The 25205-nt window shown below is 59.1% G+C and overlaps 1 protein-coding gene across 2 annotated transcripts in view; it reads right to left on the bottom strand.

Annotated features, from left to right (window-relative positions):
* Window positions 1-1787: 1787 nt before the first annotated feature.
* TRIM67 (tripartite motif containing 67) overlaps window positions 1788-25205 on the bottom strand; it is a 39549-nt gene continuing 16131 nt past the window's right edge. Inside the window, exons 2-10 of one of the 2 annotated variants that reach the window (XM_079107202.1) lie at window positions 15192-15287; window positions 13522-13644; window positions 12575-12685; window positions 11388-11547; window positions 9371-9516; window positions 7586-7724; window positions 6816-7119; window positions 4931-5093; window positions 1788-4151 (exon numbers count right to left, since the gene is read on the bottom strand). In XM_079107202.1, coding sequence (XP_078963328.1) covers window positions 4086-4151; window positions 4931-5093; window positions 6816-7119; window positions 7586-7724; window positions 9371-9516; window positions 11388-11547; window positions 12575-12685; window positions 13522-13644; window positions 15192-15287 — 1308 coding nt within the window. In that variant the 3' untranslated portion in view covers window positions 1788-4085. The remainder of the gene's footprint in view (window positions 4152-4930; window positions 5094-6815; window positions 7120-7585; window positions 7725-9370; window positions 9517-11387; window positions 11548-12574; window positions 12686-13521; window positions 13645-15191; window positions 15288-25205) is intronic. The other variant, XM_079107203.1, reaches the window with a different exon arrangement.

The raw sequence follows: 25205 nt of genomic DNA, 5'->3' as shown, positions 1-25205 counted from the left end.
CCGCCTGCGGGGGTCTGAACACTGCTGTGGCCAGTCAGCCCTTCACCTCTTAACCCAACAGCCTTCCAGGTCCTGGTTCGGTTGCATCATCCATCCCCACTGTGATTCCAGACCCACTCTGCAGAGTGCTGGGGACAGGAGACGTGGCTGGGGCCCCTTCAAACAAGACCTGGAGGCACCAAGGAGGCAGGAGGCCAGGCTGCTGCCTTCCTGCCCATGTGCCGTGTCCCTTCCATGTGCCTCCCCTGCAGCACTACCCAGAGACTGCTGCCAGGGACCCTGCTCACCACTGTGAGCAGAGAACCACTAACTGATCTGGTCACGGGAAACCTGTCCCACAAGCCTCTTACCCTCTCCAGGTCAGGTGGCTGCATGACCAATACTTAACCCGTCTCCAGGAGGCCTAGCTGCAAGACACTGTAGCCGGAGAATGCCGGAAAATCTCCACCCAGATTTGTTGGGTCAGTCGCATGTGAGCCTTTAGCCGAGGTGGCAGAAATGGGAGTGCACGTTCCTTAAAAAGTGCTCTTCCATTATCCTCAACACGGCAGGGGAGGTGGGTCAGCTGACCAGTCCCATTTTTCAGGCGGGGATACCGAGGCACAAAAGAGATTTTCCCCACCCATGCCACAAACTAATATCAAAGTCGGGCCAAGAGAGATGAGCATCTGAGGTCTGCAGTTTGTGTCTGACCCATGAATCCTGCCTGGAGCCCATCTCTCTGCAGCCCACTGACCTAAGCTGCCAGGAGGACCTGCTGAGGAAGACCATCGGTAACAGCAGTTGCAGGCCCAGCTGCGAAAGAAAAGGCCCCAGATTTCCCAGGATCCGCACAGACTCGAATATCTATTAGATTTTTTTTAAAGCCACAGACCCATTAAGAAGTCCCTGTTGCTTACAGGAACATGTGACCAAGGAAAAAGGAAGAGCTTTTCCTTCTAGACTTGAAGGTGGGGCTGGCGAGCATCTAGAGTGAGCAAAACTGAGACCAGCTAGGTTGGCTGCTGTCTGTGGCTCTCCACTCCCCACCAGCCCCACGGAAGACCAATGGTGATTCCCAGTCAGCAGGTTTGAGATGTAGGCATTCTGTGACGTAGCATAGCCTAGTCGTCCTCAGCTGGGGACAGTCCCCAGGGGACACTTGGCAGCATCTCTAGGGAGTCGAGGTTGTCAGCTACCTGGAGGTTGCTGCTGGCATCTAGTGGGAGACCCCAGGGATGCTGCTCAGCAGGAAGCTCTGCCCCCAAAGGTCCAGAGTGAGACGCCCTGGCATCGCCCCACAGTTCGGTGATGGTGATGGTGTTCAGCAGCCCTGTGTTGAGACCCTAGAGGCTTTCATCACCCTCCTGACCTCTGGCTGCTGGTGGCCATGGAGTCAGCCCTGCGTGCGAGCCCTCACCACCTTCACCGAGGCCTCCTGTGCAGGAGGTGCAAGCCTTGACTTGCAATCAGAATTAAGGCTTAAATGCACATATCCCTGTAGGAAGCACAACAGGGCCTGAGGGCCTGATGGGACGGGGGACCACAGTGAGAGCGGGGGGATGGCCTGCCCCGCCTCTAGGGGAGCCCCATGGTGTTTCCGAGGCTTATTCTGGAAAGCATGACCCTCCCCAACTTTGGGGGGCCATAGGGCACCTAAGGGTATTATTGCAACTACAAAGTCCACGCAGGGCTGGAGATGCAGTCTGAACATACAGTTATACAGTGCTTAGGGCAGGAAGGAAGGCCGGGGGAGAAAGGTGGGGTGGTGGATACGGTCTTCCCCTGCCTCGAAGCAGGAGCCTCTGGGAGGAAAGGCCTATGGACTGGACTGCCTTCTTCCACGTCTTACTCTGCTTGACAGGTTAGCCTGCCAGCCAAGCCTCGTCTTGATGTCATTCACATATAGGAATGTCATCACATTGCAAAATGGTAGAGAATTCAATGGAGGATGAGAATCCTACCACCCGTCCTTTTCCCCTGAATGCCAGGCCTTCCCATCTTGATGAGTCGATAAGTTCCTTCTTCACTTCTCTGATCCCTCAAAAAAAAGTGTGGGCAGCTTCCCTTCTCTTCTGGGTCCATTCTAGTCCCTGAAAGGTGCTTTGTGCTGTAGACAGGAGAGTTGGCTGCAAGGGCTGCCTGGCACCAGCTGTATTGCTTCTGGGCTCCCGGGCAAGTAAAAGGGAGGCTCCCCAGCCCCTCACATCACTGGGGACAGAGGTCCTGGCTGCTTCTGTGATTTCAGGACATTTCTTTTTAAAGAGGCCACCTGGAGTCCTGGGGTATAGCTCAGTATCAGCGCTTTTGACTAGCACGCTCCAGGCCCCGGGTTTGATCCCGCGCAGGAGAGGGGCAGGCCACCTGCAGGTGTGGACATGCTATTCTGCATTCCCACATCTCCCCTGACCTGGCTGCAGGCTCCCCTGAGGTGTTAGGCCCAGGAAGGCTGCGCTTCTCTGCATTCTTCAGTCTCTAGGCATCTGCCCCAAGTTCAGTGCCGGGGCCACCAGCGTTGTCTACGGCTACAGCCAGAGCTGGAGGAAAGTGGAGGCTGATGAGGCAGCTGAGCAGCCACGGACCTGGAGCCCGGGTCTTGTTGCATTGCTCGAGGGCTCTGGACGGGGCTCTGGGACGGGAGAAGCAGAGCCAGGAAGCACTCCAGGAAAAGGGAGTGAGGCGGCCGAGCCTCCACAAAGGAGGGCTGCAGGCCATGTGGAGGCTGAAACAGCACCAAGCAGCTCCTGAGGGCGCCATGCACAGGGCCTCACCAGCCACATCACAGAGGCCCATGAGCAAGAGCTTTGAGGTAGGACTGTCGGATCCGCACAGCCCGGCAGTGGGTGCTCAGGAAGCAGGCGCAGGGTCTGCACACAAAGGCAAGATAGGAAAGCACAGTTGGTGCCGGTGTGTGGACGAGTGTCATGAAAATCCAACCCAGCAAGTGGATAGGTCACTCCTCAATGTCAAAACAAAATGCTTGACAAAATAGATTCTTTAAAAAGGAGAGAGCAAGGTGACCACCAGCTGGCGCTGGAGACGGCAGGAGAGAGGAAAGAAGGGGTACAGATTCTGTGGGTACAGGACCCTGGAGCATGCCCTGGCTCATGGCTCCTGTGGGAGGAGCAAGGTGCAAGCTTAGCCCCCTGTCCCGGGCTTCTTGGAGGCCGCTGCACAGCAGAGCCACCCCTGCCTGCCATCGGGCCCCTTCCTGTCTCGGTGACTCTTCAGTGGTGGCGGTGGGTTGGATCTCGAAGCAAAGGGTAGATGACCAGGAGGCCTTACCAGGCCTCCAGTTTCTGTGCTTACCAGTCTGAGTGACCAGCTCAGAAGAGCAGTTTGGACACATTTCTAGTTACTTCTTGAGAAGCCAGTTCCAAAAAAGAGCCACCACAAGGTGAAGACAGGTCAGTCATTAAAATTCTAGAACCAAGAACTGAGTGAATGAAATCCAGCAGACTGTTGCTCACGTCTGTGTGTGTGCCAGGTGTGTGGTCGGTGTGGGTGTGAGAAAGAGAGCCCACAGCCAGTCGCTCAGTAGAGGCCAGGGAAACCTTTTCCAAAGTCCTCAGCAGTTCAGTGAGACGGGCAGAAATCAAGCGTTAAGGATCGGTGTCCCTGTTGGTCAGTCCCGAATCAGGTCTGTAAAACTCTAGAACCAAATGCTAAACTGCTCCCAAGAGGTGAGCACCTGCCAGAGCTGGACTCGGGCAGGAGCAGAGGCAGCACTGAGGCCCAGGGTGACATGGTGGCTCCCTGGCTCCTCTCAGCCTTCCTCCTTCCCTTCAGAACCAGGCCAGTGCTGCAAGCAGATGGCAGGAAACGTACACATGGACCCTGAAGGCCTCCCTCCTCGGGGAAGTTCTGGGCGGAGAATCCAGCTGAGCGGATGAAGGGGAAGCACAGCCTGTCTACCACTGACGGTGGCCACAGTGTGGCCCGCAGACCAATCCCATCCCCTGAAGAAGCCGTCTCCAGACGTCCTGGCTGCTGGCTGCACCCAGGGCTTGCTCGTTGTGCCCGCCAGGCTGTGTTAGCTTGGTGGGGATGGTGTGGCACTTGGTCTGCAGATGTCTCAGCACAGTTGCTGGATGGGAGCTGCCAGGCTAGTTGCCTGACAGCTTTGGCCGCCCCAGGTTGGTTGGCACTTCCAGTCCCGTGTGCAAGGTGACCTGGAAAGGAAGAGATAGCTGAGCGGCTGTCACAGATGCCAAGTGCTCCCCCAGCCCAGGGCTGCAGGCTGCCCTCTGTTGCTAGAAGATGGCATGAGCAACGGCTGGTGGCTCTGCCTGGTGGACTTTGTTGTGTGTTGGCTACTCAACTTTGCTGGGTGAGGCTCCACTTGGCTTGGCCTCTTTCCTCAGTAGGAGCCATGTGCTGGCGGACCAAGCTCCCGTGTTATCAGCCGTGGTGACGCCTGCTGACAGGTGTCCAACTCTCAGGGCTGTGCACTCGTGCCCACTGCCTTCCCATTGCCTGCCCTCCGTCCCTGACTCCTGTGACTGTGCTGTCTCCCCCCCCTCCTGTAGACTAAGAGCCCACCTTCAGCTCACCTCAAGTCCCTTCTTAAACTGCCATGGACCCCGCTACAGGCACAGGCAGACCCACCCCGCGCCCAGCCAGAGGACTCTGCTGGAGGCTAAGGATGGCGCACCACAGCCTTGCACTCGGTTCTCTCCCCGCCCTTCCCCTGCTGCTGGTGGCGCCTCTATTCCAGGCCTCCCCACCACAGCACCTGCTCAGCCCCTGAGCTCCGCTCCTCCGCAGACTGCCACCACCAGAGTCCCTGCTCTTCCCAAGTGAACACCTTGCCGTGGATCCTGCATGAGGACCACCTCCAGGCAGGCCGTCTGGCCAGGCACCACAGTCCACTTGGCTCGTGTGTGGCAGTGGCGGTGGGCGGGCACAGGGAGTGGTCCAGCCAGCTATGGCCAGGAGGGGCGTGAGGTACCTGCACATTGCGGTTGAGGCTGAGGGCCGGCATGAAGACTCCCTCCATGTGGCTGAAGGCCGTGGGCCCCTGCTGCTGCCCATTGATGAAGAAGGTCAGGGTGTGCTTATTCAGGTCCAGCAGCACACCCACCGTGGCCCCCTTGCACACGCCACCTTCTGTCCTGAGAAGAGAAGTCCCAGGAAGACCCATCACCTCGCCAGCCCAGGGTGTGGATGGCAACTAGGAGAAGTACTGAAAGCAGGCTGGGAACAGCCCGACCCCGAACTCGCCCGGGGCGGGGTGCATTCTGCTGGCGTGTGGGCCTTCTCTTGCAGTGCTCACGCCCAAAGACCAGCCACACGACAGACTACCCTGGGGCACCATCTGCTCAACCCTTCTTTCCAACAGTGTCTGACACCTGCATCCCAGGGAATGGGTTCCATCTGAAATTGGAGGTGGGTGGGTAAAGAAGTCACCTGCACCTGCCAAGGAAAAGAACTCACTTGGTCTAGCCTAGTGAGGCTCCTAGGCCTGATGGACATGCAGACACCCAGCCTGCAGAAAGACCACCCTTCAGCTGTCCTCCCCAGAACTACCCTGGGGACCCTTGAGGAGCAGCATGTGGCAGGGGCAGGCAACGAATAGGGAGTCAAGCCCTTTGGTCCCCATACTGCGGTGGCAGTGACAGCCAGGGACAATGTCAGCAGCCCTGTGCCTCATGGTGTCCATGGGCTGCACTCTGGGCTAGAGAGAAGCAGCGAGCAGCCCCTGGGTGGGGAGGGATTTTAAAAGAGGAATGCTCCTAGGCCCTGGCTGACCTCGCCTTGTCCCCATGGGCTGAGCTGTGCCCCCTGTCAGCTACAGGCAGCCTGGACAGGGACCTGAGCAGTGAGAAGGGTTCCAGACAGGACGTCTCCCGGAGTTCCTCCAGAGCCGGGTTTCCTGGAGGGCTGGGCTTGGGGCTGTGGCCCTAGCCAGGAGGTGGGCATCACAACTGGGCTGTTGGTGCTGTTCGCACGCTGACCCCCAGTGGCAGTGGCGACAGGGTGACAGTGGCAGGGATTCCCAGGGATTCTGAGGGTGGCAGCAGGCTTCCTCTGGGACGGTGCTCTCCTCCCCTGCTCCACGCCCAAGGCCGTGGGTGATTCCCCCATGCTCTCCTCTAGCCCCACTACGGAGGCACCAGGGGCTGCCAAGGGTAGTGAAAGGCCCACTGGGCAGGGTGTGCCTGAGCCACCCTGAGCAGGAGCTGGGCTCCTCGGTGTGGGCCTGGTGGCTGGGCCAGCGTCTGACCTTCCTGAGCCATCTCAGTCTGTGAAATGGCCATGGAAGCTACCTCGTAGGGCTGAAGGAGGTCGTCACTCCCAATAGCATCCTGGTGCCAGTTTGGCTTAAGCAAGCACCAATGGGCTGGTGAGTTTGGATCCGGCCCCAGTGTGGGCCAGGGGCAGAGGGTGGGGCACACACAGAGGGACAGAGCTCCCAGAGTTTGAGGCCAAGGGCACTACCAGTGAGAGGCAGTGGGCAGGCGTCCTGAGCGGCCTTGGGTCCATTCTGGGACAGACCAGGCCTGGCTTCCTACTGCGGAGAAGGTGCCTGGGAGCTGTTAGCAGGTGCTGGTGGGCCCAGAGCACAGTGGGAGCTGGGGCCCAGGGAGTCTGAGGCTCCTCACAGGTCGGGCAGTAACAGGGTCACTGGCGGCAGCAGGCCAGCAATGGCAATGACATGCTCCCTCTGCAATGCCCCACAGGAACGCAAGCTTGACTGGATGGTCATAAAGTGGGGCAGAACCAGAGAGAAAGCCACAGCTAGGTACCCATGGCATGGCTGCCTGCTGGGCAGCAGGAGCCCTGGTACAGGACCCCATCCCCAACCTGCGTGCCGGGGCAGCCGGGCCTCGCACCTGTTGGTGTGGGAGTTGCAGTGCATGAACCAGCTGCGGTGGTTGTCCACGTACATGGCCCAGGCCCTGTCATCCTTGCCCAGCATCATGTCCTTGGCCACGGTGGCCCTGGCGACCCCAAAAGCGGGGTCTGGGTGGTTGTCATAGCGGTCCACGTGCAGCTCCCAGTAGTGCACGCCCTTGGAGAACGCAGCCGTGCCCAGAACCACCCGGTCATCATAGCTACTGCAGGTGGCCGTCTGGTTGTCATTGGATAAAATGATGTCCCGGTGCCCAGAGTTGGGGTCAAATGTGAACCAAGCCACTGGAAAGGAAGGAGGCAGGAGAAGCAGGGTCAGGCCTTGGAATGCCCTGGCAGGCTCTACTGTGCTTAGAGACAGACGCACCGATCCGTGGCCACATCCAGTGGTCTCTGCGTGGGAAGCATGCACACTCACACACTCCCTGCTCTGAGCTCTCCAAGTCCGTCCTTCAGCCTTGCCAAAAACAGACAGCCAGGCCTTCTAGTCCCAACCAAGGGCTCTTCCGGGAGTCCTAGTTTCCAGCACCCTTCCCAACACTCAGATGCTGTTAGGAGTGAAGGAGGAGGCCAGCAGACACAGCTCACGGGGGAGGCGTCAAGACCCAGAGAGGCAAAGCAACAGGCCCAGGCCACAAAGCTCTGTCCTGCTTTGCAGCCCATCCATGGCACCCTCCTGCTCACCAAACCCCTGGTCATGAGTTGTGGCCCACCAGCAGGATGCGAAGACCACCCCAGCTCCAGTGCTTACCGTCCGATGTCTGCAGGACCACGGTCTTACTGTAGGGCCCGACGCCAGCAGCGCTGAACGCCTTCACTCTGGCATTGTAGGTGCTGTTGAAGTGCAGCCCGTCGATGGTGCACAGGGTCTCCTTGCCCACGTACACTTCCTGGGAGAGGAAAAGCACTCTTCACCCTCTGGCGTTTAGAAAAGCCCTCACAGACAGTGCCTGGGCACACGTGGCTTTTGCCCCAACAAAAGTTACTCATTTTGCTTATTTGGGCAGCACTAGGGATTGAACCCACGATGCTCTACCACTGAGCTGCACCCGGCCTTTTTTATTTTTTTATTTTGAAATAGGGTCTTAAGTTGCCCAGGTTGGCCTTAAACTTGTGGTCCTCCTGTCCCAGCCTCCTGAGTTGCTGGGATGACAGGTGTGGCTATCCTGCACAGACCCAACAGAAGTTCTTAAATAAGGGATATTATAACCACTTGTAGCCCGGTCCCAGAACGTCTTCCTCCTCTTGGCCGCCTGGCCCCTGTGCCTGCAGGCTGCCAGGCATGTAGGGGTTCTGGGGAAGCAGGTCTGCAGGTCTGCAGCCAGCTAGGACACTGCCCAAGGATGCCTGCCTCTGCTGCAGTGACCCTGTCAGAAGATTCTGGAGCCCTGAGGGAAACTGGCTCCCACATCCCCTCCTGCCCCAGGTCTTCCCAGAGAATGAGACACTTCTGAGTCAAACCCAAATGTCTTTCTCTAGGGCTTCCTTTCTTCCCCATTCACTTCCGAGTTACAATGGTCCTATTGACCCGCCGGCCACACGGCCTTCTGGGTCTCCTGTCACTGTGTGCTGCTTGGTGTGTCCATGGCTCCTTCCCTGCCTTCCTTTCTGGGGGCTCCCCCTATTCATTTGCTATTCCAAATTCTTGACAGTGACCTCTGTGCCAGTTGTGAAGGGCTCCTAAGTTTCACACAACTTGGAGACTTCGTTATTTTGTTCTTTATTGTACACACAAGGAGACCTGGGGAGGTCAGGGGAAGGCCCAGGATTGTGGCTAGTCCACTGAGGGGCCACAATTCAATGCAGGCCTGGTCACTGGGTAGCTCCCTGGGGAGGAACGCAGGAGACCCGGTGCTTGCCGACTGGTGGGCTCAGCTGACAAGGAGGCAGAGGCAGAGGTGAGGGCGGTACCCACTCACGTGCCCCTGGGCCTGGCCACGTGGAGCTCGGGGGACAGTCCTGCAGGGGTCTGACCCAGGTTGGCAGCGTGCAGGGGAGGAGATACACTCAGACTCACTAAGAACCCTCGCTGTCCCCACGTCAGTCCACCAGAGGGGCCGTGAGGGCAGTATGTCACCCCAATCCAACAGCCATTTTGAAGTGTCTCTACATACCCGGCTCCTTGCCAGGCACTTGAGGCACAGCAAGAGCCTCCTCCTCTGAAGAATGTGACCCTGAGGCCAGCCTGTCCCCTGAATGTCAGCCAGATGGACCAGACGGGCGTGATAAAGCCTGCCCCTCAGAGGCCCGAGTTGCCACGTGAGGTGGTGAGGCCCGCACCCGGGGCCGGGGAGGGTGGGCAAGGAGGTGTGTGCGGGCAGAGCTGCCTGAGTGGCGCCCGCCTCGTCCCAGCGTCAGGCCCTGCAGGGAAGTCACCCGGTACTCCTGCGACACACACTGCCGCCTGCAGCAGGGACGCCAGCCTCCCGCGAGCCAGCCAGCCAGCTCCTCGTCCTGTCCTCTTCCTCAGGGTGGCATCGGCTATCACTCACAGCCTGCACGTCAGGAAGCCCCCACGCCCAGCAGCAGGCCTCACCCGGAACTGCCCCCCGTCCCCGTCGTCCAGCTCCAGGACGTAGCCGTCCACGGGGCTGTGGGTGAAGGGCGGTGTCCTCCAAGCCAGGGTGACACTGTTGTTCCGAGTGCAGCACGTCTCCAGTTGCAGCAGGGGGACGGGTGGCACTGTGACAGGGACCATGGGTTAGCTCAGTGCTCCTGCCCTCGGGCCCAGCCCACCCCAGGGAACAATTAGCCGAATTCCCTCCCTGGCCACCTGGGCCATGCCCAGGGCCCAGGAGGGGCTGGGGGACTGGGATGTGCAGGTCTTGTGTCCTTCCTAATCCACAGCATGTCCTGATCTCAGGGCTGGGGTCGTGGCCCACCCTCAAGTCTGTCACCCGCCCACCGAGGACCGTGACAGTGACGCTCAGGCCTTCGAGGAGCACTAGAGGTAGCACAGCAGAGTCCACCTTGCACAGGCCTGGCGAGCTCTCCGGCAGGGCTCAGCGCCAGGCAAGAGTCAGCCTTACGCCAGGGCTGGGAAGAGGGACTCTACGGTTTGCCTTCAGTGTCCCCAGAGGCTCTGTGTTCAAGGAGTGGTCCCCGGTGCTATGCTGCTGGGAGGCAGGAGCTCTTGGGAGGTGGGCGGGGCCCCCTTCACTGGGGCCATGCCCTCGGAGGGGACCCAGCCCCTTCCTCTGCCTCTCCTTCACTTCCTGGCCATGAGACAAGAGGTGTTGCTCAGCTTCACCGTGATCTGACGCCTCACCACATGTCACTGTCCATCGACTAGGGACTAAAGCCTCCCAGGCTGTGAGCCGAGGGGACCTTGGCTCCAGGCGGATTGCCTCAGGCGTTGACACGGTCCTGGAGCGCTGACCAGCACAGCTGGGCCTGGGCGGGAGGAGCCCCCTGGGGGTTGGGACGCGCCAAGGAAGGAGGGGTGCACAGCTCTGTTGAACCACGAGGGGGAGGACTGTCGTGTGTTCTAGCTCTCTTTGGGCTCAAGAGATTTTAGAAATTGGTAGAATCCCCTCTGGCCTTTTTAGAAAGGGAAAATGGCAAGATCGGTGTTTCAGTTGTAAGAATGGGGTCACCATTTTCCAGATGTTGGCTGAAGGTCCAGCTGGTTGAAATCAGCTGATGACAGGAGTGCTTCCAGTGGCCTTGCACAGCCTGACTCCCGCCCATGGTGGGCTGTAAGAGTTCCCTCCTGTCCCCCCGGCGCGGGCTCTGCACACTGTGGCTCCCTGCTGCAGGAGCAACTGGGGGAGCGACCAAGCCTCCTCACTGCGCCCACATGTGGGTCCCTCCCCCGCCGTCTGCTCCTTGGCACTGCATCTCATTCACGCCCAGGCAGGTGGCTTTCCCAACCTCCTGTCGTGTCGTGGGGGTGCAAACTAGGAGGGAGCCGGGGTGTCGAGAGCCCTGCTTTTCCACACTCTGAAGGTCGGGACCCTCAGGTCCTCTCCTGAGTACCTGTAGGGCAGGACTCTGTTCTGGCTGTCCCTTGCTGCCTTTCAACTGGCCAAGTTGTGTGGACACGACCCTGACCACATGCCCCCTGGGCTACTGCCATGCTCCGCTTGCTCCTCTGGAGGCAGGAAACTCACTCCCGCCTCCCAGCCTCGGTGCCTGCTCTCTGCTCCTCCCCTGGGCTGCCCCCTCCCCTGGAGAAGCAGCCCACCCCCTGCTGCCCCTGCTCTGCCTCCTGTTGGCACTGGCTGCCACCACCAGGCATCAGGCATGGTGCCTCTCCTGCCCATGCCTGTCCCCAACCTCTCTAGAACAGAAGCTCCGTCTTTGGAGGGACTTTGCTGGCACAGCCTGGCGCAGGGTGGATACTCCGTGGGTCATTGTGAGTGAACACAAAGGGGACACTCAGGCTCAGACGGAGGACTGCCCGCCCAGCTCCAGTCAGGCCTGCCACTCGGGTCCCTGCCCTCCCACCCTGGTGTGGCCGAGTGCATCAGGACTCCCAGCACCCAGCTGCCCCTCGGACCAGTGCCTCTTTGGAAGAAGCACAGGCTGAACGAGGGCCAACCGTGGCTCACCCCTACATTTCATCTGAATGAAGTCCAGCTGGTGGATGGCCTGCAGCAGCGGCTCGCTGTCCAAGGTCAGGTCAAACTCTGCAGACACTTTCGGCTCCAGGGCACCTTTGACCCACTGCTCCTGGGACACCTGGACGCGCTTGATCAGGGCGTCGGAGATCTAAAGGGAGCACAGGATGAGGGTAGCATTAGCAGGGGAGAGCACAGGGAGGGGGCCGAGGGTTTGGGTCGGGGAATGGAAGGGCTGTGCTGGGCACATGTCCTCAAGCCAGGGCCGGATGAAGCCACCCCTGCCACACAGCAGTCATGGGTAGACTCACTGTCATGTCTGAATCGCGGTTCAGCAGCATGATTATGTCAAACGCACAGAAGCACTAGCTATTCAGAGAAATTGGGTCAAACCCTTTCGTGAAGTAAAGACACTTTTGTAAAAAATATGCAGAACCATGCTTGATCACACCTGCCATGCCAGCTCTCAGGCGTTGCCAAGTGAAACTCTAGTCTCTGTCCCAGGGCCTGGGGAGAGCGTGCTCCAGGTCCTCTGTGCTCAGAAGCCACTGCCCAGTGCATCTCCTCTGGTGGCTCCCAGGCTTTTGCACCAAACCAGCGGCATCGTGCCTACAGCTCTTCCCTGGCTGGGAAGTTCTGCTCATCAGACACTTGCACACCTCCCGCAGAGCCAGGCTCCTGCACACCTCCTGGGGAGTTACCAAAAGGCTCCGCCATTTTCCCCAGACAGAGACCGGCTGCCTGCCCTCAGTTCGGCCCTCTTGGATTGTGCATGTCTCTCGGGGACATGCACAATCCAAGAGGGCCGAACTGAGGGCAGGCAGCCGGTCACTGGCCAGGCCTGCAGGAGCAGCCTGAGGGAAAGCTGCATGGCTCCTCCCTGTGCAGTCCGTCCGGTTCATCCGCAGACCGCCTTTCCCGCGGGTAGGGGAGAGGCTGAAGTGCGGCCTTGGCCCTGGAGATGGTGCTCGCCCACCTCTTGTTTTATGGGTGCTGCAAAACTGGGTGGGAGTGGCCAAGGGCTGCACCGAGGGGGTTCTGGACCCCTGCACTCCCAAGCAGTGTCAGAGTCTGCACAGTGCCGAGCTGTGGCAGGACAGTGCCAGACACTGGGGCTGGCCTGGGCTGGCCTTCGTGAGCTGGAGGACACCCTGGCCGTCCGGGCACGGCAGGCTCACCTGTAGGAACCCAGAGGGGTCGTTCTCCTTTGTCACCTCCAGGCAGTACTCCATCAGCCCCGTGGACTGGCGCAGCTTCAGCGTGCAGTGGTTGATCTGGTCCCAAACCATCTGCAACAGGGACTCCTCTTAGCAAAGCAACTGTCTTCCAGAGGAAGAGCAGCCAGGCCCCAAGTGTCAGCCAGATAGCACAGGTGCCTGGGGAAGACCGCCTGGCCTGGCCAGCCTCCTGCCCACTCCTCCACTCTGCTCCTAGCTACAGGGGAATAGATGAACCCTATTCCCTCAGCAGACTTTGGAACTCTGGAGCAATGCGGGGAAAGGGTAAGGCCTGAGTTCTGCCTGCTGCTGGTGGCCACCCCTGGCCACGCTCCCACTGACCTGCAGGCAGGGGTGGTTCGAGGGATGGCTACATCACTTGGACACCTGGCTTCCTCCAACACTCCCTCCTCCTCTTCTTGAAAGTGACACTTCCTGCTCTGGTCAGGAAACGTCCCCAAGGCGCACATGGAGTGCCCGATGGTGATAGCCCCTCCTTAGTTCAGAGCGCCCTGGGCACCAGCCCGACCAGGGGTGCAGTGTGGAGGCAGGGTGCTGGCCATCCCCGGGCAGAGAAGGCCGTATGCATCACTGCTGACTGTCGGTGTGTGAGACATCAGAGGGAACTGAAGAAGGGGACGGGGCCAGGGACAGGGGGAGCAGGGCCGTGCCATTGAGGAGGGCCACTCCCATTCTGAGAAGAGGGAGGAGTCCCTGAGACAGCAGGTTGCCCCAGTAGGTGGGAGGTGGCGGCTGGACAAGCGGGCTGCCCCTGTTCTGCAGGGAGCACGGGTAGTGACTGTCCCCTGAGCGCCGCCCACCCGTGGCTGCCACATCCTGCCTTCCCAGGCCACTGGACCAGGGTCCGCCCAGGGCCCCCTGCCTGCCCGGCCTGCCCTGCTGCCTACCTTCAACTTGTGCTCCCGCTCCTTTGTCACCTTGGTGAGAAGCTTGGCCTTCTGCCGCGTCAGCGCCTCCACCAGGGCGTCGCACTGGGCCACCAGGCAGGCCTCGTAGTCCAGCCCATTCTCCTGGGGAGCAGAGAGCTTGAGGGAGGGCGGCTGCACACGGGGAGCGTGCTCAGAAGCACCTGGGAGAAGCCCCGCACCCAGAGCACCCAGGCGACCCAGGGCGGGGCCAGGAGCCCTCAGCAGACCTGCCCCGAAAGGTCTCTGGCTCCCTGGGAGGTGCTCCCCGGAGACTCTGGGGAAGGGCAGAGGCAGGGCGCGGGCTCCGCCTGGCACAGTGCCACAGCTGGAGGGTGCCGGCCCAGGTGGCGGAGCAGCCTGCCAAGGGCCACAGCGGCCACCGGCCTGCGCACTGGGGAACTCCTCTTAGCTCGATTTTTCTTACTTTCTAAAATTTCTATGCCACAGACTTTTGCTTTTTATAACCAGAGAAAGGTGAAGCAACCAAAAAAATCCTGCTTTCGCTCCAGGTCTGTCTCTCAGCTCCAAGGAAGAACCCTGTGAACCGCTAGGGTCAGCGTGGGTTCACACCTCTGCTTCAGTACCCCCAAATCATGGTGAGTTCCTCAGCCCAGGACCCTGGAACGTGACTGTGTAGGGACAGGGCCTCTGAGGAGCAGCTGAGATATAATGAGGCCGTCAGGGCAGGTCGCAATCCAATCTGACGGGGTCCTCATAAGAGACGGAGACTAGGACACAGACGCACAAAGGACACAGGGACTCAGGAGCAGACTGCATCTGCAAGCCAAGGAGAGGCCGCAGAAGGGACCAGCCTGTTCATGGCTGGCACTTGCAGCCTTCCAGACCGAGAGTAAATTTCCCCTGTGCAAGCCACCCTGTCTCTGGTATTCTGTGGTAAGAGTCTGGAAAAACTATCACACCTGTGAAATGCTGGGGACTCCTGACTTCAGGCGCCCCATGGCTGTCGCGGGAGGTCAGCTTATGAGGGATGGGTTTTGCTGCAGTTGGATCTTAAGAGCCTGCAAAAGTCCTGTGGTGTAGTGGCAGGTGAAACCTTTGCGGGGAGGCCTGGTTAAGCTACGGGGGAGAAAGTTAGGCTACTAGGGACGTGCCCTTGAAGGAACTGTTGGGACCGCAGCCCCTCTTCTGCTTCTTGGCCACCACCTGCCACCTGGCAAGCAGCTTCCTCTGCCACACATTCCCACCATGGTGTACCGTGCCACCAAAGTCCAGAGACAATGGAGTCGAGCAACATGGACAGAAAATGCTGAAACCAGGAGCCTAAATAAACCTCTCTTCTGCATATGCCAACTGTCTCAGGCATTTTGTCACGGTAACAGAAGACTCACTAAGAGTTCTCATGGGCTAAGACTCTAAGGACCTTCAGTCTCTTCTGCAGTCAGCTCTGCGGATGCTTTACAGGTTCCTCCCCTGTGTGCACAGACCTGTGGGGCACTCTCTCCCTCCACAGAGGGATCCCTGAAGCAATACTGGCTGATCTTAGGACGCTTGTCAGGCTTGTTGGGCACAGCGTAGGTGCTCAGTGAACACTTGGGATGTGGGGATTTATGTTTTGGTGCAGGGATTACATGGGCCTGTCTGGCACAAAGCACCACTGTCCTTGCTAAGTACACCCGGACCACGCTCACCTGGATCTGCTGCAGGATGTTCTTGAGCTGGACCAGAAACTCCTTCGCCTCTTTGGCCTTATCTGAAACCCCATTTAAGGCCTGAGATAGCTGGGCCTGGAAAAGACACAACATTGTCAAAGGGGATGTCAAGAGCACACAGCCGCACCTCGGCATGGAAGCCCGCATTTGTGCAGGGTGCAAGAGTCCCCTGGGCAGGCTATCCTATCTATGAGAGGTCCACGACTGAGGCATGGCCCCAGAGTACACGGCTTTGCCCTCTGACCCTGGCCTGGAAGAGGCAAGGACTGCTGCCCTAGCTTGGGAATCCAGCAGGCCGGCCCCTGGTGTCTGCAGCTCAGGGCAAGAGGACAGGGGAGCCCGAGGCCTGGCCCAGGCCTGCTCCTCTGTGGCAGGTCCGTCTCTCATCAGTAGATGCTGTGAACATCCTGGATCCCATGTTGAACCCACTCACCCGATTCCTGCAGTTCACCTTTCAACCTGGGGGCACACCCAGAGGAGAAGCAGAGAGCACATGGGTCTAGAGGTAAGCTGGTCCTAAGTCATCCTCTAGAAGCTTCTAGTGTCTGTCCTTTTGAAAGTGACCAGCAGAGCCCCAGAGGGGACTTCTGAACCCAGGACCAGCTGCTGTGAAACAGGATATGCAGGAAGTGGGCTGTGCCCTGCCTTAGTGACTCCATGGTGTGCAGAACAGCAGCTCTCAGGCTGTGCCTGCCCTGAGTGACTCCATGGTGTAGAACAGCAGCTCTCAGGCTGTGCCTGCCCTGGGTGACTCCATGGTGTGCAGAACAGCCGCTCTCAGGCTGTGCCTGCCCTGGGTGACTCCATGGTGTGCAGAATAGCAGCTCTCAGGCTGTGCCTGCCCTGGGTGACTCCATGGTGTGCAGAATAGCAGCTCTCAGGCTGTGCCTGCCCTGGGTGACTCCATTTGTACAGCATAGTTTGCTCTGAGTCACTCTATATTGAGCACAGGTTTCAAGATAGAAGGACTCTACACTTTCTTTGAATAAACACCATCTGCCTGACACCACCATAAGGCACGCATTGACAGGTAATTTACATGTGCCAACTTAGCAAACTAAATCAGAAGCACCTGGACATATGGACATTCCAAATCTTATCAGGAACACCAGCCATGGGAGCTTATCAACCTCACCAGACAGAAGCCTGCTCATGTAAGGCCCATAAAAGGAGAAGCCTCCTGATGCTGGTCATGGTGGCTCCTGGATCCTGTCACCTGGTCACTTCTCACAGCCTGCCCAGGAAAATCACCGCAGCCGCCGATCTACCCTTATGTTTCAGGGCTTCAGCCAAGAGGGTTTTCTCCTGGCCCCCTCCAAGCTGACACCCCGATCTGATACTTCAAACTCATGCTCTGAAACGGAAACTGCCATCCACCAGGATCTCTGCTTGGGCAACTCTGTGGGAAAGGTTCGTTAAACCCGCCTCTGACCACCCACAAGGACTCTTTGGCTCTGTGTGCATATCTGCCTCCTCCTGTGCTCCTGGCCCAGTGGCCTACCCCTGTGGCCACCTTACCCTGTCTCGGTCTTTCTGTTCCTTATACATAAGTCTGGTGTGTGTCTTGGTAGTGTCACAGACACTAGAAGTCGAGGTTGGGATGGAAGGAAAGGACTTGTGATGGTCCGGCTGCTGTCCTGTGCCCACAGGCTTCAGTGAATCACTACTGCTCACGTGGCGTAGCTGTGAGCCCGCTGGGACACGGCCAACGCTAACACTGTCTCTCCACACGTGGCCACACTGTCCAGTTTGTCTCTTCAACCTGGCTATGGACCAGTGGATGACCTGGCTTTTAACAGAGCCACATTTCTCAAATTTAAAGACTGAGAATGGAGCAGGACAGGACTGGAGAGGCCAGGGTCCCCCGCCCACACCTGTTCTTCAGGTGTCCCTCACCTGTGGCTATCCCGTAAGCAGCCCTGCTCCCTCTCTGTCTGCCTCTTGACATTCATGGCCACACACCTAGGAGGCCTGCCTTCTGTCTGTCTCTCCCTGGGATGCCAGCCACCCAGACAGGAACTTCCCGGTTGTCCCAGCCACATTCTAGCACTGGCCACGCAGCACGATGTCCCTAACTGTGGCATTAACAGAGTCCATGAATGGGACTCTTTAGACTGCAGCCATGGTACTCAGAGCGGAGTCCCCGGACGTGTCAGCACCACTGGGACCTCAGTAGAAGTACCACTTTGGCTCCTCCCCAGCTGCTGATTAGAAACCATGGGGAGCCCCAGAGTCTGGGTTGAACCAGCGCTCCAAGGGCATCTGGTGCAGTTGGAGACTCACTGCCCTGGGCAAGCGTAGCCTCAGCTAGAAATCTCTGACGATGAGCTGGGAGCAGACACAAAGGCCGTGCGTGGAAGACAAGGCAGGCTCTGCAGCTCCAGAAGCACCTGGTCCAGGTGAGGTCCAGGTGAGGTCAGGTAACTGCCGCATTCTGCTCCAGAGAGCCAGGAGCCCCTCGGAGAAGCTCCTCCTACTCCACCACTGTACCCCTGTGCCCTCTCAGGCTCCTCCCTTGGTGGCTCACCCTGGGGCACCACCGCTGTGTGAGCTTCCGGGCAGCAAAGCAGTAGAACGTGGGCGATGGCAGGAGTGCCCCATGTCCACTCCCCACTGACGGCCACGGGCCACATGTGGCTCCTGAGCAGCTGAAGGGTGGCTGATGTGGCCAAGGAACTGGGTTTCATGGATTGTTTAGTTTAGTGTTTAAGGGGCACAGGTCTTGACTCCTGTCCTTGGAGGGTCCAGGGCCCGGGAACTTGAACTTGGAGGGAGGCTCACAGGCCCACGGGCATCTTCCAAAGCGATCAGCTGTCAGCATCCGGAGAGGAAGAGCAAGGGCCTCCGGAAGGCACCGCCGAGGGCATGGGCCCACCAGGCAGGGCCGTCCCTGTCCTCAGCCATCACAGAGCCTTGCCGGGCAGTGTAAACAAGGACGCGGTGCCTCATGGTTCTGGAGGCCAAGGTCCCAGATCAGGGTGCCAGCACGCTGGGCTCCTAGAGAGGGTCCACACACTCCTTCTCCTAGCCAGCATGCAGACACCTGGCCCCTTCCTCTCCCTGGGCCTCCACTCTCCCAACCTCATCCAAGACCAATGGCCTCCCAAGGTCCCACCATCTCCACATCAAGGATTAGGGCTTTGGCGGGCGGACTCGGGCTCACTCACTCTCGGGCCTTATGGCCTCGTCACGGGCCCCTCTGCCTCACCTCTACAGGATCAGTGGAGCAACTGTCTTTTGTCTTTGCACAAATGGGAGTTTGGGGGGAAAAGCCTGGTTGAAGGAAGAGCAGAATGATGGCTAACTAGAGGCGTGAGCTGAGCAGGAGGTGCAGCAGACCCACCACCACCGCCGGCTGGAGCGAGGTCAGACTCCCGTGGCCTGGCACCAGGCGGGTGCCAGCATGGCTCTGCCCCAGCCAAGCCCGCCTCCCCGCAGCCCCACCTCCCAGCACCTGCTGACCTGCTTCCCACCTGGCAAGGAGACAGGACCAAGAGGTCTGAAGGAGACCATGACCTTGGCCAGTGCCTGGCTGAAAACAGAGCCATCTTGTCGCTCAGTGGCTGGCAGACCCGACACCTGCTTCCCCTCTGCTGCCTCCACATGACCAGAGAAGTCCCCCAAGCACAAAGCCCCCCAGGGCCTGCCTCTGCTCAGTCAGTGAGGGCCTGTGCCCCAGTTTGCAGGCCTTGGGGGGGCCCAGGTGGGCAGTGTGAGGGCTGGGGACTCTCGGGGGTATCCCCACGGGAACGGGTCTGTCCCTCTCTCCACCCAGTCCTTTATGTGTGAGACAATGGCAGGTCACTTCTCCTGGCCTGGGAGAGTGTGGAGGCCGTCACGCCGGGTCCCCAGGGACACGCGGCCTGGGTGGCCCCTCCCTTGGGCACAGGAGCCCTGCACATGCTCCACCATTTCAGCCTTTGAGGCACCTGCTCCGTTCTTCCACAGGGACGTCAGTGTTGGCAGGGGACCTGAAAGCTGTTTCTCTCTGGTTGGGAAGAGGACCCTGAGTCCAAAGAGTGAGGGGACTTGGCTTGCCCCAGTGGGCAGACCGGAACTAACTCTGGGAAAGAAGGGAAAGGCCCAGGCGGAAGGTGCCCTCTGCTCCCTGGTAGAAGGGGTCAACCTGAATAACACGGGGTAGTCTGGAGTTTCTTGGTCCTCCCAGGTTAGAACTGCATCCCCAGGAATCTGGGGAGGGACAGTTTCCTCATGGTCCAGCCAACACCTGCCTGCCCCCCGGGGCATCTCCACCAGCAGCACCCCCACCCCAGCAGTCTGGATCCCTTCCAGGCTATGCTAGGGGCAAGGCCTGGGCCAGTGTGCTTCAAATCCTGGCTCCAGAGCCTGGGCCGCTGCTTATGTCCATTCTGCCCTCCTAAGGCAGGACAGGTAACCGTGACTCTGGCCCCAGAGTCTCTCACCATTACACTTAGCCTCATGGTCAAGCCTTCCCTGGTTCCTTCGGAACTGTCCGATCACGTCTGTCATCTCTGGAGCTGTCTAAACCACCCCCTGGGAACCACCTCTTTTCAGTTCATGCAGCTCTAGACGATCCTCAGGTGCTTGCCAGAGTCTGCGCGGAGACTTGCTTTCAAACTCAGTCCCCGATTGACGATTTAGGATACCAAAGGACGAACAGGATGTAGACACAAGGACCTTAGAAATGCTGTAGGGGACTTTTCATCTCACATAGAGGAAGCTGCGCATCTAGTGACAAGTATCAACTAAGTGTTGCCATCCATGTCCTACTGCGACCTGCCTGTGAGCCGTGGGCACACAGGTGTGCAGCCGTTCATCTTTCTTCCCACCGAGAGGGTGCTGTGAACTTGTCCAAGGTCACATAGCTAATGAACTGTCTTTTTTTTTCTTTCTTGGTTCTGGGGATTGAACCTAGGAACACCACCCCTGAGCTCCATCTCCAGCCTTATTGTTTTCATTTTGAGACAGGGTCTCCCTAAGTTGCTGAGGCTGGCCTTGAACTTGCAATCGTTCAAGAGACTCAGCCTCCTGAGTCTCTGGGATCACAGATGTGTGACCTGTGAAGGTCATTCTCACATGCGTGTGAAAGGGCTAGAAACGTGAGGACGACCACCCAGAGACGTGAAAGCCACGGGGACTAAGACCCACAGACACCGACCAGGGCAGCACTGTCGTCGACACCACCCACCAATGTTCAGGGGAGCATGTGTCAGTCCATCAGGAGGCCCTCCCCCTGGCACCGACAGCCCTTGCTAGACCCTGAGCCTGGAGCAGGGCTGGCTGGGCCCAGTCCCCACGTGCCCAGCTGCTGGAAGGACTGCTGCCGAGAGCTCAGGCAAGGGCATAGTCCCACACCCCAAAAGCGGCTCTGCTCATGTCACTTCTTATGACAGCGACCTCTGGCCTACAGAGGCTCCAGGCCTTCAGCTCTGCATTCCAGGCTGTCCGCGTTGCTGCCTTGGGGACACCACCCTTCCTTCAGACGGAGCCCCAGACCACCCTGCCCTTCCTGCTGCTGGCCTGGGCACTGCCTCCAGCACCTCCAGTCGGCCCTGCCAGAGCTGCTGCCAGCACCCACCCACCTGGGAAGAGCGGCCCAGGCGTGGCTCCCCTCCCCAAGGAGAGCGTGCCACTGGAAGGCCCAGAAAGGCCTGGCTTCAGGCTGCACCTGCAGCAGCCCGGGTGTGGCCGGCTCCTCGCCACAGCTCAGTCCTGAGCATCTCCAGTGCCACGTGGAGCCTCACACGTGGACTACACCCACACGTGCCCGAGCTGGTTGTGCTCTAGTTGTGTCTGAGCCTCCCCACCCTGGGCACAGTCACAGTGGCAGGTTGACAGTCCTCACCCTGCTCCGAGGCAGAGCCCCACCTGGCCTTAGGCACCAGCAGCTCCTGCACAACCTGCAGACTGACCCGCTTTTCACCTCTACTTCTAGGTTAACCACCGCCACTGAACCAGACCAAGTGCAGCCACACAGGAGGGCACTTTCGACGACCCTCCCGGCCTCTGGCTGCAGACTGGAAGCTCCTCCACCCTCCCTGCAGAGGCCTAGCGGACCCCTGCCCGCTGAGAGAGCAGCTCTGCTTTCTTGTCTTCTCTGAACTGCTGGCCCTAGGCTCAGAGTCAATGACCAAAATAAACAGAGCAGCCTAAATCGAGGCTCAGACTCAGGGCCTCGAGCCTCAGGTGCCCTTCCAGGGGAAGCAGACGAAGCAACAGGCCTGAAGAGGAAGAAGCAGGAAGCCACAGCATCACTGGAGGACCAGGTGGCACACGGAGGCCTTGGGAGCAGGCAAGAATAGGGCCAAATGGGATCCTGAGGGGGCCTTGGAACAGACCTCCCCAGGAGCTCCCGGTTCCCGAGCCCACAGGCTGCCCCTCCCGGGAGCTCCAGCATCCAGTCCCACCAAGTGTGACGTGGAGCCTGGGCTGCAGTAGGACTGGTGCTAAGGGACAGCGGGGCTAGGCCCTGTGTAGAAGCTGCTCAGGGGAAATCAGTTCAGCGGTCGCCCTGCAGGAGCAATGTTGGGCAGCAGGCCTTGGCACGGTAGGCTGGGTCTCAGAATCAGAGGGGTCTCTGGCAGGACAGGTGGACAGTCGGGTGTCCCTGAGCCAAAATGGCTCAGGAGATCAGCTCCTGTGTGCTGGCTCCCTGAGGGTGTGCCACAGGGCCAGTAAGGGGTTTGGGTCAGGCTACGGGACAGCTCTGTCCCGGCTGGCAATGCAGAAGGTCATCTCTGTGAAGACACCTCTGGCCTCCACTGCCCCACCCAGGCTGGGCAGAGAAGATTCCCTGAGCAGATCCACCCTGCCAGGAACAGCCAGGGCCATTCCGTGGTGGGTCCCCGTGGCATTCGAGCATCCTGCCACTGCTGTAGTAAGAGGCCTAAAGTGACACCAATTCATGACCCCACATGAATGAGCCAGAAGTCTGAAATGAGTCTGAGGGGCTGCCGTCAAGGAACGTCGGGGCCGGAGAACAGCGGGGCAAGCGAGAGAAACCCACCTGCCTACCTAGACACAGGGAGTCCACCAGAGGAAGGATGCTCTCCGCCTAAAGCATCAGACCCATGCGCGTCGAGAGCCAGGTTTGAATCCTGAACAGGAGGCCACTTCGCAAAACCCAGACTCAGTTCTCCCACTAGACCTCACACTTCTGTGACCCCAAAGGTTGGAGGTTTCTCCCCACCAGCAAGCAGGCGGTCAGTGCCAGGTGGACCCTGGCTGCTCTGTTCCGACCCTCCCCTGGAGGCGCTGTCAGACTCGCAGGTCGGGAGCTCCGTTCCCAAGGACCCCCCACCTCGGTGCCGACCCCAAGCCCCAGGTCGCTTTACCCGAGCTTCTGACCCGCCCCCTGTAAATCGGGGTCCCTCCTGGGTTTGATGAATTTGCTCCAGGGCGCACGGATTCAGGCAGACACCCACTCTGTGTTCACGGTTTAGTACAAAGGTCACTCCAAAGGCCGCAGATGAAGGGGTGTCCAGGGAGGGCTGGGAGGAGGCGGGGCTTCCGTGGCCTCCCCAGGCTCGCCCTCCAGGACCTCCTCGTGTTCAGCGTGCTTGGGTGTTTGTGGACGGCGTGGAGCATGTGAGTGGGCAGAGCGTCTGCTGTGAGGCTGACCGGCTGGGCGGGGAGCCCAGCAGGGCTGTGTGCAGACAGTGGGGTTCTCCTCCCTGCCAGGGTGGGGCAGGGCCCTTCCCAAATGGGTCCACTCTGGGGCAGGCGGGTCAGAGGCTTCTCGGTGGCCAGCCCAAGGCAGAGGGGCAGGGAGGTCAGAATTTCTGTGGCCTTCCTTAAGGAGGAAAATTCTAGTTTCTAAAGACTACTCTCGGGAGGGAAGGGAAACAGCCAAGTGAAAGAAGGGCAGAGGCGGGGACTTTGCTTTCCGCGTTCTGAAGTGCTCGGGCTGTTTCTGTTCACTCAGGAAGAACCTGGGCTCAGGGTTATGAACCACCCTCTGGTGGCTCTCCTGCATGGAGTGTCTGAGCCCAGTCAGCGGTGCCTGGGGGCAGGGATGGCGAGGGCCCTTCTCTCCCTGCCCACCCCACTTCTCAGCTTCGCACTCTGAGTCCCGGAATGCTTGCTGCTCAGGCATCCCCCAGCTGCAGCGGGAGTGGTCTGCAAGGGGGCAATGTGGATACATCAGCACCGAAGGACATCCTCAGCTAGGACCTGAGGCACTGTAAAAACCAGGAGAGGCAGGGCTGATGGACGCCGCCACCAGGACCTGGCCTCTAATGGGTCACAGAGGCCCAGGGCACCTGGTGGCTTCTCACTGTGACAATGGGGTCAGTTGGTGCCCAACGACCCTCAAGAGCTCCCCTGGCAGAGGGAGACCTAGAGTAATTGGGAAATCCACGCTTCCCTGGGATATGGCTCATTAGGTCTGCAGAAGTTCACAGGAAGTACCCACAGCCACCCTCTGGGCCTCTGCCTGCTGCTCCCCTGCCAGAGGTGCCCCTCTTGCCTTACAGGGCTTGCGGGCATCCTGACCCCACCTAGCACCCCTCCCCCCGCTGTCTTGCCCAGGTGAGAGCTGACCCTTGGGGGCCCACACCTACGGCACCCGCCATCTTCCCGTGCTGACCATTCCCCCACTCCCTGTGTGGTCTTGGAGAGGGAGACAACATGTCAGGGAAGTTTCTGAAATGAACCAAGGATCAGGATCCTCTTCAGCTTTGTGCCTGGTGTGCAGTGTGTATCAGGACGATTGTGCGACGGCTCTGACACTCCAGGGTAGCACTGCAGAAGGCCTCACTTGATGTGGGGAAAGGTACATCACACGTTCTCAGTGGGACCACGGATTAGTGCAACCACACTGGAAAGCAGTGTGGGGATTCCTCGAAAGACGAGGAATGGAACAGCATGTGACCCAGCTGTCCCACCCAAAAGACTCAAAATCTGCATGCCATAGGAGTACAGCCACGTCACTTTGTAGCAGCACAACCCATAATAGCCAACTATGGAAACAACCTAGGCGCAGCCAACAGATGAAGGGACAAAGAAAATGTGGTAGGTGTGCGTGCAGGTATCAGCCATCACGAAGAATGACTCATGGCGTTTCCCCGTAAAGGAACGGACCTGAGACCATCATGCTGAGTGAAGTTAGCCAGACCCAGAAAGTCAGACGTCGAATGTCTTCTCTGACATGCAGAAGCCAATCCAAAATAAGAGGGAGCTAAATTAAAAAAAAAAAAAAAAGCAAAAAGAGAGAGAGAAGGGAAAACAGGAGGGGAGAGGGAATTTCATCACAATAAAGCAAAGATCGCGAGAGTAGACAGGGGATTGAGCGGGAAGATGAAGGGGTGGAAGAGTGGGATGGATCTGACAGAACTTCCGCATGGGCAGCCTGGATGTGGCAGTGTCCCAGCATCAGGTGTGTCCACAGGACACTAGTTAAAAAAATAAACTGTAAAGGGATTGAAGAGGGGAGGGCGGAGAGAAGGGGGCAGCGGGGTGGGCTGGGGGTGGGGCCGGTTGAGCTCCACACCTTTGTGATAATGTCAGGGTATATCCTGGTGTTGCCTGTAACTAAAGAGAAAGGAGAGAGAGAGAGAGAGAGATGGGGCGGGGGGGGGGAACGGCCTCGCTGGCCACAGTCTCTGAAGCCCCAGGAGCCCAGCAGGCCAGACACAGCACGGTGGCCTCAGGCCACCACTTTCCAGCTTGCTCAAAAGTGCAGGGTCTGCGCTCTCACCATTTTGCATTATGGCAGAAGAAATGGCTTTTAAGCAAAATTGACCTAGAAAAGGCCCAGAAGCCAGAAGAGAGGCTCCAAGGAGACGCGGGCTGTGGACAGGACCTTTGGCTTCCCTCTGCCCGGCCCACTGCTGCAGGAGTGAGACCGCCACAAAGCCTCTGCCTCCGCAGCTCAGGGGCTCAGGAAGAAGCTTCCAGGAGACCGTCTGAAACAGACCCACAGACTGGCCTGGGGGAGGGCACTGCAGGACCGCCCGAGTCTTTCCTCCTTCTTCTCAGCCAGAGGAAACACGTGCTGATGCTGCCCAGGCA

Source organism: Sciurus vulgaris (assembly GCF_902686455.1).
Source record: "Sciurus vulgaris genome assembly, chromosome: 12".
Taxonomy (NCBI): domain Eukaryota; kingdom Metazoa; phylum Chordata; class Mammalia; order Rodentia; family Sciuridae; genus Sciurus; species Sciurus vulgaris.
Note: the sequence above shows the minus strand (reverse complement) of the source record. Positions and strands in the feature narration are given on the sequence as shown.